The sequence below is a fragment of the Homalodisca vitripennis genome, chromosome 1, assembly GCF_021130785.1.
Source record: "Homalodisca vitripennis isolate AUS2020 chromosome 1, UT_GWSS_2.1, whole genome shotgun sequence".
Lineage (NCBI taxonomy): Eukaryota > Metazoa > Arthropoda > Insecta > Hemiptera > Cicadellidae > Homalodisca > Homalodisca vitripennis.
In genome coordinates, this window is record NC_060207.1 from 113212561 (window position 1) to 113237535 (window position 24975).

At 32.4% G+C, this 24975-nt stretch overlaps 2 protein-coding genes across 2 annotated transcripts in view; one reads left to right on the forward strand and one right to left on the reverse strand.

The window, feature by feature from the left end:
* Positions 1–24975, forward strand: part of LOC124369605 (frequenin-1) — a 211177-nt gene that overhangs the window by 40402 nt on the left and 145800 nt on the right. The window lies entirely within an intron of this gene.
* Positions 4296–20263, reverse strand: LOC124369590 (putative glucosylceramidase 4). Its single transcript, XM_046827635.1, has 11 exons — positions 20131–20263; positions 19016–19079; positions 15540–15761; positions 13592–13718; positions 12602–12755; positions 11552–11709; positions 11055–11295; positions 8328–8487; positions 6798–6862; positions 6051–6475; positions 4296–4517 (listed from the first exon to the last, which is right to left on the reverse strand). The coding sequence occupies exons 2-11, from the start codon at positions 19056–19058 to the stop codon at positions 4406–4408; spliced, it is 1707 nt and encodes a 568-aa protein (XP_046683591.1). The 5' UTR covers positions 19059–19079; positions 20131–20263; the 3' UTR covers positions 4296–4405.

Sequence of the window (24975 nt, forward strand, 5' to 3'; positions counted from 1 at the left end):
GATAGGCTTCGCTAACGATCAGCCAATAATGCACAGCCAAAGAAAATACAAGCCCAGATATCTCACTGAGAATAACTACTATCATTCCACAGAATGACTGACTGATGATGCGTTATATCTCACAGATAGTAGCCCCTAGGTCTGGCCGTCGGATCGCGCTGTGAACTTTGTTCCAGTGACTATTCTCTGTTATATTTCTTCTATAAAACTTCAAGATATCATACGATTAGTCACAAATGTTTAATTCAAAAGATACGTTTACATATATAGCAAAAGTCTAATGATGTAATAGTATTTAGTCTGCTGCATTAGTATATAGTAATAATATACGATATCGTATCAGATAGTGGTATGAAATAAAACTTGCCCTATAACCATTTTATTTTATTTATTTAATTGATCCAAGCGCAAAATTGGATTCACTTTTTTCACTAAACAGCAGAGTCAGTCAGTTGAGTTATTATTCCCAACGGCTAGCGATGAAACCCTCAACGCAGTAAAAGGTCACAAATCTCTAAATTACTTTTAGTAAAGCTTTGAAACGATATAATTTTCTCTTATTTTAATGCTCAGAGGAAAATTATTGACATAAACCTGAGAAAGCAGTTTCTTAAACAAAATTTCACGATGTCTATATACCCTTGAAGTTATTCTTGCAAGGATGATATCTGGTTATTCTTGGACAGAATCCAATTATCATGCTCGTTGTTGCATGAAATGTTTGAAGATATTAGATACCAGGTAATTGTCAATTATTTAGCTGTTTTGTATAAAGACGTCCTACAAGTACTATTGAGCACTGGTTATTTATTTGGTAAAAATAATATTAAGCCATTCAAGACTTAGTTACCATCCGATATAACTAATAATTTAATACCATGATAATAATAACAGAAATGTCAGTATACTTCAATAATGTTATGAACATGATAAAACATAAAATAAGGTTGGTAACGTAGTGGTTATAGAAAGGTTTAAAGTTATAATTCACATGCTTGAGTAGGCGGTAAAAAGCTTTTTCCTGTAGTTCAATCTATTCCATATGCACTTTTTATCTCTTTCTTGGATATGTTATGAAAGATTAGAAGATAATTTTAACAAGTTGAGATAATGTGATTTGATTACAGGCTACTCTGCTCATCCCAAGCTAATTAGAACCCGTTTATTCGAATGCAACAGCGCTACACAACTAGGCTTCGTGCCAACAAGCCTGAGTACATGCACACAAGACTTTACAAGGGAACAGTATTATGTTGATTAGGCGCAATGAATCCGACATTGACAACAACAAGACGTAGTGACAGTACACTCAGAGAAAAATCATTAACTTAAAAATTCTGACTTCCTGATTTAATACAAGTGTCGAGTTTATCTCAATTCCACCTTTCTCTTAAGTGTAGTGTCTGAAATATGATACTGTCAGAAGTTTTCGTCCTTGACTTCTGTGTATCTCTTCAGACAGGCGTGGAATCCAGATTCCAAAAGGCAAGTCTGTGACAGTATCAAAACAAGACCTGGAAATCAAATCTTTTGTGATTGAACGCATGCATTCAATATTTCACAGAATTGAACTTGACAACAAACCAGTCAAAATCAAGCGTCATCAATTTTTTTCTTCGTCAGAATGATCATGCGATGCGACCTTCTGTCTTTGCGGATGATGCCCTTTTAGAGGATACGGATTCCACAAAGTTTCTGGGGATGTTCCTTGACAGAGGACTGACCTGGAAAAATCATGTAGATAGCATCTGTGCTAGAGTTACCACAGGCATATTTGCCCTACGGCACCTAGCAAAGTTCTGTACCCTAGAGGTTCTCAAAACGGCCTATTACGGCCTAATCCATCCACATCTTGTGTATGGATTAAGACTCTGGGGAGGATGTGCCAAAAACAAAATGGAACGGGTTTTCAGGCTCCAAAAAAAACAGTCAGGATAATTTTAAAACTGAATTATAGAGAGTCGTGCAGGGCATCTTTCGGGGAGCTGGGATTGATGACATTGCCCTGCCTTTACGTTTTTGAGGTGATCGTGTACTGCAGATCGAGATGTGCCTTGATAAGTGGCAGGGACGTTCACCAATATGAAACTAGAGGCAGGGACAACTTGCGAACTCATCAACGCAGACTGACATTATCGCAACACCTCCCTCAGCAGGTGGGTGTCAGACTAATCAACAAGCTCCCTGAGGATATCAAAAACTCCAACAACCTCAATCAATTCAAAACTCGTCTCAGACGCCTGTTGGTGTCTAAAGCGTTTTACTCGGTTGATGAATTCATGACGAGCCGTTGGGATGATTGAAAATCATGGATCCGAAGTCTGTGTGATTGTGTCGTGAGAATGCTGAGATGTAAGTATGACTGTGAGTGAATGTGTAGTTAGGATATATTTTATGATGCATTTGACTATTGCAATACAATGTTATATATTGTCAAATACGCAATAAAGAGATAATGAATTATGAATTAGTATCAGATTCAGCCACTGCACTGAGAGGAATGTGAAATGTTAACGTTTGTATCCATGATTATTTTACACTGCCGACCTGAAAAAGTAGTAAGATAAACCGTAACTCGAGAAATATGGCTTGTCAATTTATTATATTTTGATACATTTTGCAATAACAACATCATGGACGGAAATTAAGCCAAATGAATCGGCAGACTGTTTCTTGCACACTAACCCACACCAACATACAAAAGACAATAGCAACACTATGACGTAGACCTTGTTATGCACTCCAACATCACTTACATACTGATGATTATTTCGTATTATTTTAATCTTATTTGATAAATTCCACGTTTAATCTACGTAGGATCGTTCAATAATGTATTATAGAATTACTAAGTCAAACTGTTCAACGTTAAATATAAAAAGTTAATTTTTTATCATAAACAATAACTATTTGTTATTGAAATAAAATTTATGTTCGGTTTCAACATCTGGCTGTTACACATTAACAATTATCTAGAATGAGTAATAATACTAAGAAAGAGTCCTGAAAATTAAAAACAACAATTACCTATTATATTTTGTAATAGCGATAAGGTTTTATGTGAATTAAATAACATGCAAACAATTATTGGTTTGAATACATAAATGTGAGGATGTGGATGTCGTAATGTTCATAGACAAGTGTTGCACCCTTCCATTTCACTCCCTATGAAAACTAGAGAGGCTGACAATCGTTCTCTTTCTTAGAAGAAATTCATCTATAAATTTAATAAAAATTTGTTCTCACACTTATGACAAAAAATTGTTCTTAGCCCAAAAAATCAATTGGAATTAAATATTATTCATCATCTTTACCACTTCTCTAAAGCCAGAGAAGACACTACCTAAAAAGTTTCCAAATGTTGACCAAAAGTAACTTAATGGGTCATGAGGCAATAGAGCCATTTGCTCTGCATGTTAATAGTACTCAGTTAATCTGATGATGTGAGAGTGTTTTAGTATGAACAACGAATAGTTTAGTTCTATCTATAATATAAGGAATGCCTCCGATGGTTTTGATAAATCCTCCACTTAATAGCCTCTTTTGTTTTGATCTCAGAAGAGATTATGAAACCAATAATTACATATTAATTGAAGTAATTTTGTTTAGTTAACACGTACATTGTCCCGTCATGGCATCTGTGTACCTTCTAATTTAGGAGTTTGAAAAAAATGGTTTTATGGGTGATATCAATTAAAATATTTTCACAATATAAAATATATCAAGTGCTAGAATTGAAAATGTGGCATACTGTTAATATCTCAGACATTACGAACCATACCTTTTAGTAACAGTAACTATTTCTATAAAGAATAGTAACGAAGCTCAGAAAATTATTTTGTATTTGTGACCAATTCATTGAGCAAATGATTTTAACATCAATTTTAAATATAGTGATGTGTTTTTGTTACAAAACAAAATTACATTTTTATGTTACGAAATTAAATACTCCTCAATACAAAACATAAAACATTCATAAAATAAACTTTAAATAACTCCGATTGTCTTCACCTTACTTGTTGAAGCTCCTTGATTTAAACACACAAAATTAGGTACTATTTAATAGCTAATTATATAGCGCTCCGTATATTTATGAAGTATAGTATGTTCTGGAATTTTAAGAAATTCCAACAAAACTTGCTAGGCAAGTTTTAAAAATTATTTAAAAATGGGCAGATTTCAATAAAGACAATAAAGTCACAATAAAAAATATGATCACCAAAGAAACAAAAAAAGTATTTTGAGATTTCCTTCCACTCAGTTGCGACGGAAGCTACAAAAATAAATACACTTGATACATGTTAATACAAATAAAGCATATATTATGTTTTAACGAATCTTATGTTAAACAAAGCAAGGTAAATAACTCATCTTTTGATAATTTAAAACTTTACTGACACTCTCGTCAACTAGGGTTGCGCCAGTAGACGAACGAGTTGATCGACTGTGCAGCCATAGTCACAGTGATGTTGCCCGCCATCACGTCCGCTATAGTGACGTTAACAGCCACATCCTTTCTGTAATACAAGTACACAGTTTCAAGTTGTGTTTTTGTACACTTTTGAGAGTGCAAAATGATTAATCTTTAGATAAAAGACCTATAGTTATAACACGGTTATGCTATTAATAACGGAGCTAATGAGAAAATAAAACACAACTAATGAAGATTGTTGCCCTACCGACTAGTGAGGGTTAATCACCTGACACACAGATATCGTTTATTGGCTCGAATGGCGTATTCTCTTCCAAAATTGAAAGGACGTCGTAATTATATACAAGTACAATATATGTAATCGGCAAATATCTTACAAAAAAAAAAAAAAATATATATATATATATAAAACTTGTAGCTTTTTGTATTTTTTTTTGTATCATAAGCTTTTCCCAAAACGATTTTTGAAAAACATTCTTTTAGTTGGGTCTATTGACACTGCTATTCTTAGACTGTGTATAGTCATATCCAGGCGAGAGGTATGGCCTGGTATTTTCATGCGAAATCTGAAAAATGTAATCTACTATTTGGGTAGATCAGAAATGAATGGATGAGTAAAACTATTGATTGGGAGAAAATTAATATTCGTAGCTATTCTCATGTGAAAATTCTTGCTAAACATGATGTAACGGTCTTTATCGGGAAAGCATGACAGTTATAGAAAAAGTAATTGAAAACAAAGTGATGGTAAATCTTAAAATTTAAATCAATTTTGATTAAGTATATCATTATTTACATGAATACTAATATAGTTTTTACAAACAATGATTCGTTTTATTATTATTTGAGAAAAAAATGCCACGTCTATTGTTTACGTTACCATGAGATGATTGCATGTAAGAAACCTATAGTAGCATAAATATCACTAATAGATATTGGCTAATAGATATTAAGCCAACTCGTGTATTGAGTGCAATATATGTAATCGGCAAATATCTTGTAAAACTAAAACAAAAAATAATACCTGTAACTTTGTTTTTCAGTTTGTTTTAAATATTATTGTCGTGCTCTTAAATATAACAGATGAGATTATTAATTTATACGATAGGTAAATTGAACAAATTGAATTTAAATCATTCTCATATCTCCCACCATACACAATAAAAGACGTAAATAGAAAAAAAATAAAGGTGTTTCCTTTTTTTGCTTCGTTTTTTGTTTGTACTATTAAGATATCTGTAATTTTCTATATTATATACAAAGCAACGAAAATCAAGCAGATAAACCTTGATACATTGTATGGGAAATTTTATAAGTTTCTCTCATTTAATTACTCACTACAAATTTCAGAACTCGTAATGATATTATTACAATCAATATTACAATTTTATTATATTTTCTACTATCAAGCTAAATATGAATGTCTTTAAAGGCGGTGGAGAGGATTACAACATTACAGATAGGTTTCGTGTTCATTTAGATCTTATGGCAAACATTTACCCAAAACAACAGTAAGGAACCTGAATACAAATTTCACCAAAGATACTAAAACTTTCTTGAGACTTAACTTAGAAACATGAAGTATATTCGAGCTTATAAACTGTTATGCTATACTTACGCATTGAATACGATCACAGTAGAGCTGTTGTCTGGGTTTTTGGTGGCCAAGCACTCAACAGTCTGAGGTACCCCTATGTAAGGAAATGGTGGGAAGGTCGGGAGTGGACTCGGTGTGGAAGAGTTATCAGAAACTTCAGGAGAAGGTGTCAGTAGACCAAGTAAAATCTTCATGTCGAAGTTGTTACCAGTCTGAGTGACATTAGCGGAACTGTTCTGGTTGGACTGTACATCAATTCGCCTGGAACCTGGAGGGATGAACTTGGAGAAGTGACCCTGTGTATAGAACATTGGGTTCTTGTAGAACTCTCCACTGGTCTGATTAACAATGATGGCAGCATCCAAGGGTAAGCTTATGTATGGTCCACCGTCAGTGTTGAGGACAAGATTCCAGTCTATGTACGCATTCGCCCAGTGATTTATGTTCTGCAACAATAACTGCGTGAGACACTAAGTAAATGGTGCATTGATTGCTACTCTTAATATTGTACACATTTGAAAGCGCAAGCCTACCTATGCAACCAAACTGACAAAAAAGGGATGAAAAATGTCATCCATTCGTAATTCATATTGATCCCTAAATTCATAAACATATTACCCATTATCCTACTGCCACATACAAATGCCTACACGTATTCCCAAATACAGTTCTCTCTTTCTATCTCTTTCCGTCTATCGAGTTACAAATAAATTATATTAAGGAGATATTTATATTAACTCATGGAGTATTCTAAATTTTTATTATTACCTGCATTATGTTGAAAGCATATAAGGCACCTCGACGCCATGACCCCAATTCTACTGGTTGTCCTCCTGAAAAATACTTAATTAAGTTTACAAAATTCATAATACGTAACAATTAAAGGGAGACATTTTGGAAATCTTTTATAATCATAGGAGTTCAATCATTAATATAGTTTGTGAAAATGATAAATTTGAAATATTAGTTGCTGCAATCTAGTATTTTTTGTATCTTCATTATGTAAGTTTGACAAAGTTATTAAATGAACGACCAAGATTCGCATAAAAACATTCTAATACGTTATCTATTATACGGTACGCAGAATCAAATGGGGTATCTAGAAACCAATGGTTGATGAATGTTTAGGATACGAGAGAGATCTAGGTGGGCGAGTGGATTAACAAAGTTCAACTTCTGACACTTGGATACCCTTTAAGTCTGATCAGTTATATAAACCCAACATTGAATAGGCGCTAGGTGACTTGTGTGGTAGTTCATAGCTTTGGTATTTTCCTATAAAAATAAAACTTTAAAAAATACGTTTACAGCTAAGTATTCTTTACTCTGAAGTGTATTGAGTTACAAGTGACAAGATTTAAAAATAAATGTGCTACTTTCAAAAAACACCCTCTTAAAAATGTGGCATACATTTTTGGAATGCGATACTTTATATTTTACTTTTTTCTGTACACAATTGACTTTTTAGTTAATATTTTAATAAACTTCAGTTATGATCACTGTAATCCAAATGTGGAATCTTCACATGCTCACCATGATTTACAGGGTTTCCCAAGTTTCTTTTTTACTTATCAGTATGTTTCATCAAGGCTTTTAAAATTTACATAATGTTTATACTTGCCTAATTAGACTTTAAAAATTATTTTTTGTTAAAAAACCAAAATAATATATGTCTATTGAGGATTACATTAAGTATCATTACAGGTTTTGTTTCTGTAAATATGTTTCTGTGTATAAGCTTTATAATGTATTATAATGTATTCTGTATTAACTTAACAAACTGTATAATATATTCTGTGTGTAACTTATATATATATTATATATATATATATATATATATATATATATATATATATATATATATATATATTAGATTTGCTTCAAAGGACATTTCTGTCACTTTGCCTACTATTTCATAACTATAACTAGTTATCATTTAATCGTGACAAATTGGACACACGTTTTGCTATACTTTTAATGAAATGTATCACTAAAATGTGGCAATTAACGCTTTGTACCAACCGTGTTTCTTTTCTTCAGATTTTTTTTCAAGATTTGCAACAAAGAAGCAAAATTAGCAAAATGAACGAACTCTTGTTTAAACATAATACACTGCAAAATATTCATTTTCATTTTACAAATTAATCTAACAGGGTAATACAAGTAATCAACGCACACAACTTGTTCAATATGAAGATTACACCTGTTCATGTGTAAGTACTTATAATTTGATTCACATATATGTTAACTAAACAAAAAAGCTTCATAAGAAAATACATTAGTACAGAATTGATTTACCAAAAAGTATAACGTTGATGCTAGACTCAGTATAGAGTATCAGCTTGTCGGGGAATTTCTTATGGTAATCGTCCGCCACGAAGGATGGAGAGATCCAGTCCCAGTACCAGTGGAGTGCTACTCCTGCTACAAGATCATAAGTATCCGGGTACCTGGCGAACTGGAACACCAACATTCTTTACACAATACTATATATTTAGATATAGAGGATTTTCATGGCCATTAATTAGAAAATAGGAATATTAAGTTCAGCCCTATTTCGCCTTCCGCTCAGCGCAGCTTAGGAAATACCATGCTGTCACAGAATTGACTCCCCAAATCTGGAGTCAACGTCTACGAAGAAGTTTAAAACTGTATCATTTAATCGTTTCGACCATGTAAAATGGAGGTAAACTCAACATTCTTAATAAATAAAACCTTCCCAGCATAGCTCGGTTATGCATTAGCAAATACAATTAAATATATAAATATAAATAGACCAGAGTTAAATTAAAAGGACATAGAAATAGTAAAATTTGCATCCATTCCCAGGTTTGTATTAAAAGAAATTAAACCGTCTTTTCAGTTTATATTCAATAAAGCAAGGACTTGTGAAACTTTGATTCCACTTAACCTATAAGGTCATAAGAGCACGGCTACTGAAATGAATAAGGGTGAGAGATTGTTACCGCCTCCTGCCGAGATTCCATAGTACAGCCGCGATGAGAAGAGATGTTAATTATCTTCGTCATACCATCTTTGGATGTCTCTGTTCCAGCCTGTACGTTTCCAAGTGGACAGGAAACGGTACTAACTAACGTTTAACACTAAAATAATAGCCCTTACAGTAAACGACCTATCGATCAAGTTACCGCTTAAGCCACTTAGTGTCACCCCTAGACATCCATTAGGTTCTCGGATATAAATAACATGATCGGCTTTTGCTGTACTTAGTGTAGGTTGTACTTGTTGATATAAACAAGGTAGAAGTGAATCCTCCTGGGCGAATCTAGAGCGTTGAAAGCGCAATGTTTATAGAAGAACTATTGAATATAACTTTCATGTTACATTATAATAAGAGCCAAAATGACTAATATGTAAACCACGTGTCCTAGTATTACCAGATATATATAGTTGACATAGTGTCATCTCTCCCATGGTATATAAATCCGATTAATATTCACATTGGATTTCAAATTAGTACCCAAACCTCGATATAAATAGTTTTCCTTTTATATGGTTCAGTTACTTGATGACGTCATACTAACCTTGCCTACTCCACGTACCGCCTCCACTGCTATACACCCCGCGCTTCCACCGGCCCACGCACCGCCTCCGCGCTAATTAATCCTGAAATCGCCTCCGCCGCTCAAGTTTTAACACGCGAAAAATTAAAAGTTTATTCTGACTAACTTACTTAACAATCCTTATTTCCTTGCATTACCTCAATCGTAGTTCTGAAATGTGTTTATCGTAATCGAACGTGTTCTTGGAATATTTTCTACCCATACGTTTGTTTCAAACAATGTAAATTTCTAATATCTCAGTTAAACGATACTGTATAAAGTCCAGAAAGCGTGCAATACCCCAATATCTTGCATATTCAAGTATTAGAAATTATATATTATTCGGATGTAATAAAATTATTTTATTTTACTTATTAATATCGGGACCCATCCCAAAGTACACCTCTACCGAAGCTACTTAACTTACTGCCGCTCTTGTACTTAACATAACCATTATTTATTACATTTCTATAATCTATGCGGCATGATGCATTACTAATATGCAAACATATTTTGTAATTTTGCTATTCTCAACAGCCAATTTTGAGAGCAATAAATATGACAGTTTAGAATGCGTTTTTAATCGCTTAAAACACATTAAAAGCTTAGCAACCACTATCAAATGATAAATTCAGAATAAAACCATAACATTTCCAATAGTGCGTTAATAACGTATTAACATTCCAAGATTAAATCAATTTAAGAGGAAATTTTGATCCTAGAAAGACAGTTATTGTAAAAGTATAATGTTTACAAATATATAATAGTAATATTTAAAATTTGAGTGCAATAATAGGGCTTAAAGTAACAGTTTTAAATGAAACTATTTTCATGATAATTTTAAACATTGAAAATTTTACAATGAGATATCAATAGTTGTTGAAAACTATTTACTTTAAACTATTAGTTTTAACTATCTTTTGGGTATTTATTAGGAATAAATGGAAAGTACATAACATTCCCTGTTCATTTTTCTAAGTCCTAAACTTGGATATTTTCTAAAACGTATTAAACTCCGAACAACTTAATTACTGTAGTTCAGACTTAATCCTTTTGCTTGAGAAACTAAACGTTTCAGAATTATGGCTACCTGACAATGGAGATTTTTAATGTATTAATAAATATTAATTAACTTTTCGTGGCACATGATTCTGATCTGTATCTTGTAATTTTATCCTACTTGAAAGCTTCATTGAAATCTCTGACATAGATAATCTCATATTAAAACTGAGAAACTAAAAACCACCCCTGCAACAGATACAAAGTTTGAAACCACAATTAACTATTTAAAACTACAATTTGACCATTAGAAAACAATACAATTTAGGTGATTATTGGGTTTTATAACTCAATATCTCTATCCATTTTGATTTCGTTATAATATCTGTGTGAAGATTCAAACAGACATTACTTGTCTTTTATTTTATTTTAAACTCTGTATAAATGTTAACCCCATATTTACCCGACTCATCCAGAAGTTGATGAAAGGTCTCATGTCATCTATGAGTCCGAACTTGACATTGCTGTGGTTAGAAGACTGGAGAAGGGGTGCCATGTGATCCTTGACCCACTGGCGGTGAGTCATGGGCATGATAATCATGTTTAATCCAAACGACCCCTGAATAATAAGAGGGAAGAATACTTCATTCCCACTAGTTATCATCCAGAACTTGATCCCCTCAGTGGCGTAACCATCTAGAAATCTAATAAATAACAAGTTACTAACAATTTATCAAACAAGAATATTTCACGTAACTATTTGTTTTCTGTACTTAAATATCTTACGTTTTAGCCTATTGGACACGATTTTATTATTTAAGGTGGCTAAATACTCCGTAGTATGATCAAATTCTAATCTGTCTTTTATGTAGGTAGATTTCGTATTCTACCAAATACATAAAAATAACATCAAGTATGTTAGAACTGTGATTACTGTTAATAAATCCAATAATTCATTACTTGATGTGATATTTGGCCCAGGAACTGTAGTATTTACTGAGTAAATATCCCGAGGAAGCGGCACCGTTAGTTTTCATCCAGGATGGGGAGGACCAGGCGCAGCCAATGAGTTTGATCTCGCGAGGGGTGATGTTCATGGCTTTCTGTATCAAAGGAATCTGAAAATATGAAACAATGGTTATGTACTTAACAAGCTATGTAATTACATCTATTACAGAACAAGTGTATGATATGTTTAACGGAACTAAGACTGTTGTAGCAATACTTTACATAATACATTTTTACAAGACATTCTAAAACGTTCCTAAAGCTTCCTTTTGTTCTTCACCGTAGCAGAAGTGAGGTTTGCGGCTCTCTAAGCGAGAATTCATGGGTTCGATTCCTAAGGAGGTTAATACAAATTTACAGATTGTGTTGGATCGTTTTCGCTTAAATATGTTTAATATAAGTGATAATATATATCTTACTTTGAGCATTGGATATGACTCCGTTGTCCGGCTCTAAAACTAAAACATTTGCAGCACTCAGAAGTAATAAATATCGACAACGTAATTGAAATTGAAATTTTTCAATCATATGAAACATAGAATTAATGTTTTAGTATAAAAAGTACAGAATAGTTCATATCGGGCCAAGACTATTGCTTCCTACCATAAGTGTGGGACAGCATGATCAAGAATGTAAATATTATAATTTCAACTCACAGCAAATTAAATAGAAAGTATTTTACGTTTTGGGGACAGTTCACGAATTTATAACCATCCATTGATTTTGATGAGAGATTAAATGCCCAGAATTATGTTAAATTAAGCTTTCAGCACAATACAAAAGTGAATTTCTTGGAAGTTTAAGCTTTGTTGTTGAGTTCAAAACCTTTGATAAAAATCAACACATAACCTATTTAATCATTAAGTGTGTGCAGGTTTTGATGGAGGATGTGCAGGTATTGACATTATGAATATTACATAATTTCAGCAGAATGTTTAAGTTATCAAATTCACTGTAGACATGAATTTACAAACATAATTTATGTCTAATACGTTAGCGCACCTTATACTTGTAATCTTCTTCAGCAAGACTGAAATGAGTGAGGTCGCCATCGAATGGTGTATCATCATAAGTGTAAGACCTCACGGAGAAATCCGATCCACCAATAGGGACTCGCCCAAAATTGTACTCCACTCCTGTCGCTCCAAAATAGGATCTAAGGTTGGATAAAAATTCTTTAAAAATGTATAAATTTAAATAAAAATTATATGACAAATATGATTAATAAAAGAGGGAAGCAAGTATTTTACATTGTAATTCAGTCACGTAAAAGTGAATTATAAAAATAATTTTTTTTAATGCATTGAATAAATCAATGCAGAAATCTCTGTTTTACCCCAGTTTCGGTTTCACGTCTGTTGATTGAAGATGGCGACCGACAGCGCGGCAAACAATTTCAAGAAGTTAATCATCTAAGCAATGTTCCGACATTGTATGAATCGTTCGACTGATGTTAGTAAATCTCTGTTTCAAATGTGAAATAATCAGTATAACACAAAACCATGTCAAAATTATTAAATAAAGAGTGAATCTGAAGTATTTTTCCTCATTCAAATAACAGTAATTACACTGGTAGTATATGGATGTGGTGTGGGTACAATAATATTTTGGTTGTTAAAATAAAGTTAAAATACATTTTTATTTGTATTTTTAAATATCAGTAGCCTGCCATTGGATCTCTACATTGTTTTGTTCTTCGCTCTATAACTCTAGACTCTAAATATTACCATGCACAAACACACGCGCGCGCGCTAAAGGCTTCACTTTACTTTGTCTGAGAAATCTGATAAGGAGTGCCCGCACCATCTACTTGGGTTTGGAAAACACATTTACTTAAGTTAGTCTATTAAGTTCGACAAGGGAGGAAAAAGTAAAAAATTGCATGTATTGATTGACTGTTTTTATTATTTACATACACAGGCAGCACTATTACAATGCTTAGCATCACACAAGGCGTTCTTTACAAATTGATGAAAATGAGCGTATACTTACTCCATAATCTTGTCCTGCACCTCTGTAGACATGTTGGAAATCACAATGCCAGAGGAGTCAGTGAAAGAACCTCCAAATCCCAATATTTCTTGGTGTTCAATACTTGGATTCACGGTAAACACGATATCTATAGAAATATAAATTGCCATGTATACTAGAATTTACAAGATATTGTTTTGTGTTACATATATTCTACAAGTTACTGCTTTAATTCACATATTTTAAATACTGATATCTACTTTTCTTCTAGTAGACAGTGCTTTTCTTCTAAACTTTAGAAAGTTTAACTACGTACTGAAAAAGGTACCTAATTACAATTTGAGGTATTTTAGAGGTACATTTTCTAAAATTATGTGTTAAATAAGTAGCTTTAACCCTTAATAATGGCATTTTTCCACTATTGAGAGATAGGAAATGTGAAACCGAAGAGTCACCAACTTATTTACCTATTATTAACTACCTCAGGTAAGTTTTTGTTATAAACTCGTAGTTGATTAAATGGCTGAGATGAACTAGATGGTACCGAAAATATGATACATCTTTTTTTGTACAAGTGCTGTATGTGATCCGAAACTGCCAGTCCCGAGTTGGTTACCAACAGTGCAAATAAACAAGGCGTTCAAAATGGATTACAAATATTTAGGATATACATAAAAATAAACAAAGCAATTGAATAAAAATATAGTTAAGATCTGCTGTGTCTACAAACTTTAAAATAAACATTTCAGAAATCATAAATTGTGTTAGCACAACCTAGCACGCGTTTTGCCTTATCATATTAATAACTAAGTTACAAAGATAATAACAGATAATGATTATGTTTTTAATTGGTTGAAAATTACTGTCGTTTATTTTATAAGAATTTATATAAACCTTTGCTAAAATTGTTAAAGATTAAAAAGATGTAAATAAAAACAAAATATTACGCAAAAATTACAAAAATTCCGCCGGTATCTTTTTATGCTAAGATTAAAAAACAATAAAAAGCAATACTTTTCATAATATAAAGCAATTGTTTTGTAATTATACAGAATTTATATTTATAATAAATGACTATTTAGTTTTGTCACTTTCCTTATCTAATGTTTTCATATTTATTTATCTAATGTAAGAAAACCACAAAACAAAACTCTTTTTAAGAGGCTAAATTAAAGTTCAAACAAACTAAAACTAAAAAATAAAAACTAACACGTACAGCATACTTACCTAAAGATAGACAGAATTATGAACTTTTAAAGATCCGTTTAACATTTTATTGTGAAAGTAATATATGAATGGATGTGAAAACTACACTGTAATAAAACCTTAAATAGTTACAAACAATGTGATAAATTGCAACGTTCAAAGCATTACTTGAAACATTATTGAAATTACTGATCTACAGTATTCATGATATCTCATCATCCTATTTGGATGATTGATTGTGTAAATTGATTAAACAGGAAACTGTTTCTCGATATCAATACGTCCCCAAACATCACTGTGTTTAGTATTGGCTCTTGTGAAAGCCAACATTTCCTTAATACTTCCTTTCTAGAGGTGCCATCGTGGACGTTAAGGCTCAAGCCTCTAACAGTGGCTACCATTTGATTTCAATCTAAACTTTGAGATTCCACCACCATCCCTGTGGCCAGCGGTAACCATTAGAAGAAATGCTATTCCCACCACACATCCTGGAACTTTGTTCAAGTACAAAAGTCCGCAGTTTCCATAGTTGGATCATCATGCATCTTTACCTGGACATATAAATAAATGTCAAAAAATATCCTACTTATTATCGTGCGCTATGGCAAAAACATAGCTACTGAGCCTTGCATTCATAGTGAAATTGATTGCTTTGGGTGATAAAGATCTGTAAACTAATATGTATCCAACTTTGACTATATCTAGTATGCCTCACGTTGCACAACTCCAATAGGTTATTAAATAGAATAATATAAATATTTACGGTCATCATTATCATCATAAACACGGTCTTCGACGATGAAGTTCCCCGTAGTCCGTGTGAAGCCCGGACTGTCCTGACTGGTGGTGTAATGATAGTAGCTCCCAGTAGCCAAGGGCGAAGGTCTAGTCACAGTGTCACAATAGCTGGAGTTACACACGCATACGGTGCCGAACTCCATCTGTCTGGCAGCACAGGGTATGTCTACGGACATCACACCTGGAACTGATTGAGACGTGTCATATTAATTACTGGGTGAAACAATTGTTCCCCAAAACTTCATTCCTTAGTCATAAAAATAATTGTATGGACGTCTTAAACCAGCTTGAGTATATACAGGGTGTACATAAAGTCCTGCACGGGTATAATATTTTCTGAACGATAACAGATAAAGAAACAAGATTTGGTACATCAATACTACACCTAAAAATCTACTTTTTGAAGGAACTATCAGTTTTCTGTAATATCATGGGGACGTCCCGCAAGGAGTCAGAAGGAAATCTTAAATAGGAGCATAGGTCAATATGGACATCATTTTAAAGGGCTTATCTAGCAGAGTTTAATGCCGCAAACCGCACTCAAAAAGATTGATCCAGTACAAAATGGCGGCTGTTCAAAGATTTTACTTGGTTACATTTTATTAGTAGCCATAACCCCAGTAAAGCAAAACTGCAACCAAACGAATACTGCAGCTAACTACTACATTATGCTTGTCAGTTGTACAGAAGTGAATTATGACATTAGTTATCCTCAAGGGTTACAAATTTGGTCCTAATATATTGATAACGGGGAAAACCTGATAACAGTAACAATTAGAAATCTCAGCGAACTATGACGATCGGAAACACTTCCTGTTTTCATAGTGTTGAACAGTTCTCCCTACAGTTGTTCTAGAAATTGGCTGCCTCTCGTGAAAGTAGTCATTAAATAAATGGCATGCTTCCTCGTATGATCGTCTGTTATTTCCCCAACCATCATAAGAAGTGTTATACGTTCACGTTCGTCAAGCGACATAGTGTAGTTGAGAACTACAAGCAATACGACAAACTCTTTTGTACTAAAGCGCACTGATAAAATGGATGGACAGCACTACTAAAACAAGAAAACTAGAATAGCCTACTATGAATAGACTGGCTAATAGGAAAGTCCTAACTGCGACCCAAAGATAAGAGATTTCTAATTGTTACTGTTACCAGGTTTTCCCCGTTATCAATATATTAGGACCAAATCTGTAACCCTTGAGGATAACTAATGTCATAATTCACTTCTGTACAACTGACAAGCATAATGTAGTAGTTAGCTGCAGTATTCGTTTGGTTGCAGTTTTGCTTTACTGGGGTTATGGCTACTAATAAAATGTAACCAAGTAAAATCTTTGAACAGCCGCCATTTTGTACTGGATCAATCTTTTTGAGTGCGGTTTGCGGCATTAAACTCTGCTAGATAAGCCCTTTAAAATGATGTCCATATTGACCTATGCTCCTATTTAAGATTTCCTTCTGACTCCTTGCGGGACGTCCCCATGATATTACAGAAAACTGATAGTTCCTTCAAAAAGTAGATTTTTAGGTGTAGTATTGATGTACCAAATCTTGTTTCTTTATCTGTTATCGTTCAGAAAATATTATACCCGTGCAGGACTTTATGTACACCCTGTATATATAATTACGTATTAAATCTGGCATTGTATAATATATATGTTTTTCTTATCTATGTATTGTTAAATGAACATTATTTTAAGAAATGTGTGCTATGGATTAAATTGAGTTGGTATAAACCAGTTATTAATCGAGCAAAGCTAGGTTTTATATAACTTATCCATTTGATACTCATGGAAGAATATAAGAAGTTGCTTATTTCAGCAGATCTAGCCAAACGGGTCATGTTAAAATTGTTTCACAACATTGGTATACTATTTTTATTTTGGATTTAACAAAGGGAATAAAAATGGAGAAACAGGTTTTGAAATCTTATAAGAGGCATGTGTTACAGGACCACCAGTTTGTACAATTGTACAAGTATTCTTTCCACATATAAACCCCCTCAAAATGGGTTGGTAATAATCAATCATACTTTTTTCAAAAGAGGGTTTCTTTAAAGATGCCATATTAATTTAAGTTCTTTGTTTCTACATATGGTATGAAAAAAAATATTATGACAATAATATGAATTTTTGTTGAAAAACATATCAACCCTTCATTAATTGATGATAAATTGAAAACTCTCAATGTAATGACCTGTAAACAGTAACAAATGTAATTTTCTGGGGATTCACACGTAATACAAACTCATGATCTTTAGCAATAAACGCACATAAGGTATTCTATGACAATAAATTACTTCATGCTTTAAATTTTAAATAATATAAGTTTGCTATTTAAAATCTATGTTTAAAGGAAAATGTCTTTTTCGCTCAAGAAAGCTTCCTGATAAACAGTTTTATTTTTGTTATATTTAATAATTATTTTTATCCTATTATTTCCATTCCGAATAACACATTTAAGCTTACCGACAACAGGTTTTTACATAATTAACATGGTTATAGTTACTCACTATAGTCCAATAAAACTATTGAAAATCAGTCCGATCCTTATATTTGAGTGTGAAGGCGATTTTAAAGTATTTATAACGTGCAAAATTTGCTTTAAAAAGCTATAATAAATAATTGTAATAAATATAGATGCATAATAGGAGTGTAAGAGAGGTACATCACCTTATCTTCATTTCTGAATTAATACGTAACCTAGATGATATTAAGTTTTCTTATGGCTCTTTTTAGATGGTATAAGTAAATTGTCTCTGTGTCAGTTTAGTAAGAAATTGGTCAAAGTTGTCTCTGTACTTTTTATTATATTAATTGTAACTCTTTCGTATAATTCCTTGTAATATAAACCAAGAATTAATACTACCACTTTTAACAGTAATAACAACTTAGTATTGCAGGATATATTTAATAAAAGTTTTAATTATTTTCTCCTACTTCTTTAGATGACTAAAAACCAGTCAAGGTTATACAGACTTGTTTTCTTAAAAATCCAATTTTAATTTGATTACATTTGTTATAATATTGAGTAGTTCATTGTAATTTATTTCAAGTAACTTTCCAGTATATATTGATATAAATGAATGATTTCCATTCTATAATACAATATATGTTTTAGAATTCTTCAATAAAATGATCCATTGTACTGATATATTGCGTGGATATGAAATAAAATCTAATACCAAGTATTATATGATTTTATGATTAATCGTGAATATTGTTCTTGAGATAAAAAGTGATAAAGACTATGACAATGCTACTTCTATAGTATAGACGTTTATTTCGTTATCAAAGATAAAAAAATACATGGAACTTCACCCGATAAGACCGGACATGTCAATATTAGATTGATAACTTCAATAAATGTAATGTCATTGATATTTTCCATGAAATACGAAATCTAAAACGTTTAATATAACACTGTGTGTCTTCTTACCTGTATAATGAAACAGAAGTAGGAACACTATTGGTCCTAACATCTTTAACTACGCTGCTTCTTTCTGTAAAAATAACAAATTTAAATATCTCCATCATGTTGCTTAATGCGGTTGCAATTGTGATGTTACTATACCAATTTATGAAAAATAAATGTTTAATTTAATAAAGTATAATAAAAAAAGAGGTAATAACAAATTTTTCGGGAATGCGTGGAAACAAATATCTTGGCATACTAAGTACAAGAGTTAAACCACTGTTAAAAGGGTGGTTTAAAGGGCTAGCTTTTTCATTTTCCTGCGAACACAGTAGCTGTGGCACAACTATGTTGACTATAGACTTTTTAACTCTCGTTTTTTAACAGACTTACAAAAAGGAGGTTATACAGTTTGACACACTAGAAGGTACTCTTGAGCTATAATTTTGATGTTTTCTATAATTCTAATATTATTATCGCAAAATACCATGAATTTCCGCCACAAAATATCTAGTTGAAAACCCCATACTTGTTAGAGAGAGGTTCATAAATAGCTATATATGTAAGTTACATTTCTGATTGAGAATTAAATATTCTAGTTTACTAGCTACTCATTCAAATGAATTTACCTCTAGTTTGAACCTTCCTTTCCAACTCCATTTACTTTGCCCAGCTTTCCCAAGACTTTTCCACGACTGTGCCTTCATGCTAAAATTATCAAGATAATATCTTGACTGTTATAACCCGCAAAGTGCATACTCTCCATCTAGAGGGATACCATTTTTATATTTGTTACATTTTACACCGTCACAGTTATTTGGAATTAGAAATAGTTTGATTACAAATAAGTTAACTACAAAATAATTTTATTTAATACGGATAAATACTGTTATAAATAACAGAACGGGACTTCCACTGAAACACAGACATATATTTATTATTAACAAGTTGAAGGTTAATTGATAGGCACATACTTATAGTGTAGCATGTAGTGTTATCTATTTTATAACCTGCAGTTACCTCCTACAAAATAGTTCGGCAACATCGTGTACCACTCCTAATTCTTAATACACGGATGAGGGAATGAAATACTGTTAAATAATGAGGAAGAGAACGTATTGAAATGGTTGTTTACATACCTGATAATACGAATATTTATCCAAGACTAAAACCAAATGTAAGCTCAAACGATCTAATTTATCTAATTCTATCGTTCGTTTCTCACATTGTAAGATAATTTGAATGAAAGCTCAGGAGATAATTTTGACATTCATGAAGGATAAGATGTGAAGTGCTTTAGATAAGTTACATCCGTCAATCTCTTCTGTCAATTACTTCACGAGGTAGTGAGTGTTATAGTTATACAGGAAATACGTCATATTTATGTGAAGAGTGTTCGATTACGAAACAACATTTAATGTTTCAATGAAATATCTTTATCGTTGTATACTGACTCTTATAATGAAAGCATTTAAATTAAAATGAATGCAGGGAGGTGTATCTGAAAATGTGAGTCAGAAAACACTTTGAGTACTAGCTGTGAATCATAATTTTTACACTTGCCTTAAATTGTGGCAATATTAAACCCTAAAGGTTCATCAGACATTAAAAATGTTTATCAATAACTTTACTCAAACGTTTTAAGTTGGTTGAGTGTAATTCCTTAAAAGAAACAACAATGAGTTTTTTAAATCATAATCAAGTTTAAGCCTCACAATTTACGAGTATATTAGATAATTTTACTCCGTAGAATCTTTATATTCCTACCAATTTCTTAGAATGATAAAATGCATGTGCAGTATTTTTTAACGTTTAAATAACTATATTCCCCTTATACTGTTTTGTGTTAGATTACGGCGTATTAAATTTTTTCCTTATCTTCTTTTATTGCCAAAAATAATTAATACATAACACACACTGTGACAATCCATTTAACCTAACTATAACTTTACAGATGCTGTGGCAATTAATCAGTCCGATTTCTTTGTTTTACTCACTGTAGAGTTTATTATTGTGTATAATCAGAATTGACAGATCAATGGTGACCAGTTCCAAAATTCGTATCTTATTGGATAGATAAAGACAAAATAATATTTAACGTTCCTAATTACCACTTTTATTGTAAAAATTTGAATTTGAGTTTGTCGTGTTGAATATGTATTTATTAAAATATTTAAGGGATTTAAGTTTAAATAAAATAACGTATATATCTTATTCTTTGGCGTTCACAATGACAATTCTTTCCCCAGGACTCTGTTTCTGTTTGCGTTTTATTCAACCGCGTATTGCCTTTAAAATTAAGCATTCACCAAAAAATGTAATAACAAAAACTTTTACATCTGTGTTTTTATTTCGTAACCCAATAACAATCTAATAACTTTTTAAAGAATGAAAATAATAATTAAAAATATAAATACAATTGACAAATACTACATGAACATTATTAGGTATCAACTATATTAAATATCAAATATATAATTCGGTTGCTCTACTTGTTCGCAAACCCCTTAGCAGTTTAGTCTGGCAAGGATAAAGTTAACAGTATAAACAGTTCTCCTCTAAGCGGTGTACGTGACGTCATCCGTAGAGCTGTGGTTGTGGCCGGATTGCCTAAAGCCCACATTGACGTGTCGCTTTGGACTTTCAGTATGGGCTCAGTTCGCTGAAGTCTCGAGCTGTGCTCATTTCGCTTTACTATATCTCTCTTCCAGTACTGTTAAGAGGAAAGTAGACTTATTGTTTCAAAATATAAAATTTAAGATAAAGTCTAATTTTTCATGATTAATTGTACATTATTGAATGTACATGTGTTATTGTTAATATGTGTTAATGGTTAATGTTTTAATATAATAGTACTTTTAAAATCTGAAGCTAAATCACGTTAAGATCTTCCAAATGTTAAATATAAGCACTAATGTTTTCTACAAAAAAGTAGTGCCTTTATAAAAATACTTTTGCTATAAATATATTGGTAACAGAAACATGTCAGTTGAATGTTCATATCAACATTTAAATTCAAATAATTTGAATTGATAGTATGTATTTAATAACCTACTAAAATGTTAAGAAACTAATATGAACGGTCAACATATTAAGTTTTATAATTCTATGGATAGTCTTCAGAGCGTGATAAATGCAGCACTACAAATACATGAATAAGATTATGTGTTTTGAATTGCACTCATTACATTAGTGTGGAGTTAGGGTATACTTGTCAAAACTTATGTGTAAATCCTATGAGATATCACAAAGCATTTAATGCTTTTGTAAGTTATTTTACGTTAAACTTAACAAAATCAAGTGTGTGTGTGTGTGTGTGTGTGTGTGTGTGTGTGTGTGTGTGTGTGTGTGTGTGTGTTTAAGTCCCAGAAGGATTTCCCTGCTTAAAGAATTGGGATCTCATTCTCGCTGGTATAAGTTTCTTCGAAATACGTAAGTTGGAATTACTTCCAGAAATGTTAAAACCTAGTAGATGAGATTTTTCGATGTGCTGAATACATATCAACATACTGAATATCCATTTCTAATATTGACCCTCAGAATATTTTCATACCCAAAAATAGCGTAATTAAAATATTACTTAAAAATAACTTTAAATATAAAAAAACCTCACTCACCAACCTGTTTTCAGCTCTGTCAGTTGCCATCACAATGTGATCATTATCAGATATAAAAAATTGTCCTGTCTTCATGACGTCGTCAAATGTAATTTTTTTAACTATTCAGTACGAAAATAATACCTTCTCAGTAATAATTTCGTACATTTACACAATCTTGATTGTAACATTTAACAGTGTACCTAACTGTGTGATGTTATTTTATAGGTAAAAATACCTAAATAGTGATTTAAAGTTGTTGCTGAATAAATACGATAGCCTGATTGCATTTAGCTGTCACAAAATGGTTTGCTAATTCAATTCAGCCACTGCTGGACGAGCTCGTCCATGCTAACGAGCAGACGATTACAAAGTGTCTATTATGTGTTCATACAACATTACATTACTTTAACTGTATAGAACAATACCTTTCTATCACAACATTACAGTTAGTTCTACAGAACTGTGCAAAACGTAAATGATACTAAGATTGTATTAGTGATACAGTCTAATACTCAGGATTTAAGATCCTTTACAAGATTTCTGCTAAATCACATAGTCTGTTCAATTAATGTTCATATTGTAATAAACTACAATATGAATGGCGCAGTGGCCAATGGCGCAGTGTAGCGGGTACGGCGGTTATCCCAAGATAACCAGATCAAGCAACGTCGAGCGTGGCCGCTGCTTGTATAGTTGACCGCTGAGCGATCCTGTCCTTGCAAGCGGCCCGCCTGCCCGGCCATTGGTGGTGGTTTGGAAGTCACCTTTAAGCCGTTGGTCCCCAGGTTAAGTGTTAGAGAGGGCTTCTTAGCCCTAACTTCGCCTGGTAAAATAAGACATTCTTTTTTTTACTTTTTTACTTTTTACTTTTAAACTAATATAAATGTGTTTAATTATTTCTAAAACCTGGTTATTACTTGAGATACTGCTACGTTTGAGTGATTATAGTCTTTTATTTGAAGCATTAAATCCGTTTAGTGCCATTGAAAGTAAGGAATTACAAAGCTAAAATGCCAACGACATATTTTCACCGACAGGGAAAACTACTACTCATCCAATATCTTTTTTCTGTTGTGAAGATTAGTACAATTGTGCTACAGTGAACATAAAAATAAACGTTCAAAACAGTATTTTGTCATCCAGTTCTTGCTTTAATGATATATTAAGAATTAGGGAAATTCCGGGTAAGTACCAACAATGAGTTAAATTCTAAAAATTACATTTTTACACTATGATTTCCAGTAACTTGCGAAAAGAAGGATATAGATTGGCACGTTACAATTACCGGCGTTTCTTGATAAAGTGAGGAGTGATGTAAGCGAGATGTTTTCCAAGTGAGATAATTTATAATTCACTGACACTCGAGCCGTGAGCGTGTTCCGCGCTGAGAGCCTTGAATATTGACAAAATGGTGAAATTACTACGAAGAAATATGCTCCTTTAACCTGAGACGTTTCTAAAGTAATGTTGTTGACGAAAAATATACGTATTTAATTTGTTTATTGATTAACCCTACATCGGGCGCTAAACGGAGTTTTCCTCCGTGTATTTTTTATTATTAAGAAAAGTACCACTTCTCTGATGTTGGCAGTCGTTTCCCGCAGTGTACTTCACGAGTATCTTTCGGAGAAGCGAAACAATAGCCTCCCGCTTATCTTTGTCAAAATCTGTCAGTATGAGGTCTACTTCCGTGCGAGACTGGACGATTCCTCCGTGAGCGCCCGATGTAGTGTTTATTTTATGGAGTAATAATCCGTGTGCGCCTAAATGTGTGACCTGTGATGGTTTCTTTTTAAGTTTTACAATATATTTTATTTGAATTTTGTGAAATGGAGAATGAAAACGAGAGACTTGTCAGTACAGAATAATAATTGACATTACAATTGTATACCTCAAGAATTGAAGTAAGTTGTTTTTGTAAGAAGTTAAAAACTAAGTTAATTTCCATATATTATTACAGAAGGTTAAACATTTTTACAATTAATTGCATTATTCCTTAAAATAAATCATGTTGTTATTATACAATAACATATTTTTAAATTTCGAAATTCTTATTAGGAAACTTCATTACATAAGAGAGTAATTTTTATTTAAATTCTAAAAATTAATATATTACATTGTAATTGAATCAGTATGAATATTTAAACAAATAAAAACAGTTTAAACGACTATAATCTATATATATAAAAATGAAACTGTTCGTGTGTAACAGCATCACTCACAAACGGCTGGACGGATTCGCCTAATTTTTTTTTTAATTTGTTCGTCTTGATCTGTAGAAGGTTATAGGATACTTTTTATCCCTTTCCCGATTCAGGATTCCGCCCCACTGGTTACAGAAATACCCGTAAGAAATGCATTGCAGCAAACATATGTTATTAAGTG

Coding starts and splice junctions, on each gene's coding strand:
- LOC124369590 (XM_046827635.1), bottom strand. CDS start 19,058: ATGTTAGGACCAATAGTGTTCCTACTTCTGTTTCATTATACAG. Junction 12,756..13,591: donor GTGCAGGACAAGATTATGGA/GTAAGTATACGC, acceptor ATCCAACCTTAG/ATCCTATTTTGGAGCGACAG. Junction 6,476..6,797: donor ATGCTTTCAACATAATGCAG/GTAATAATAAAA, acceptor TTATTGTTGCAG/AACATAAATCACTGGGCGAA.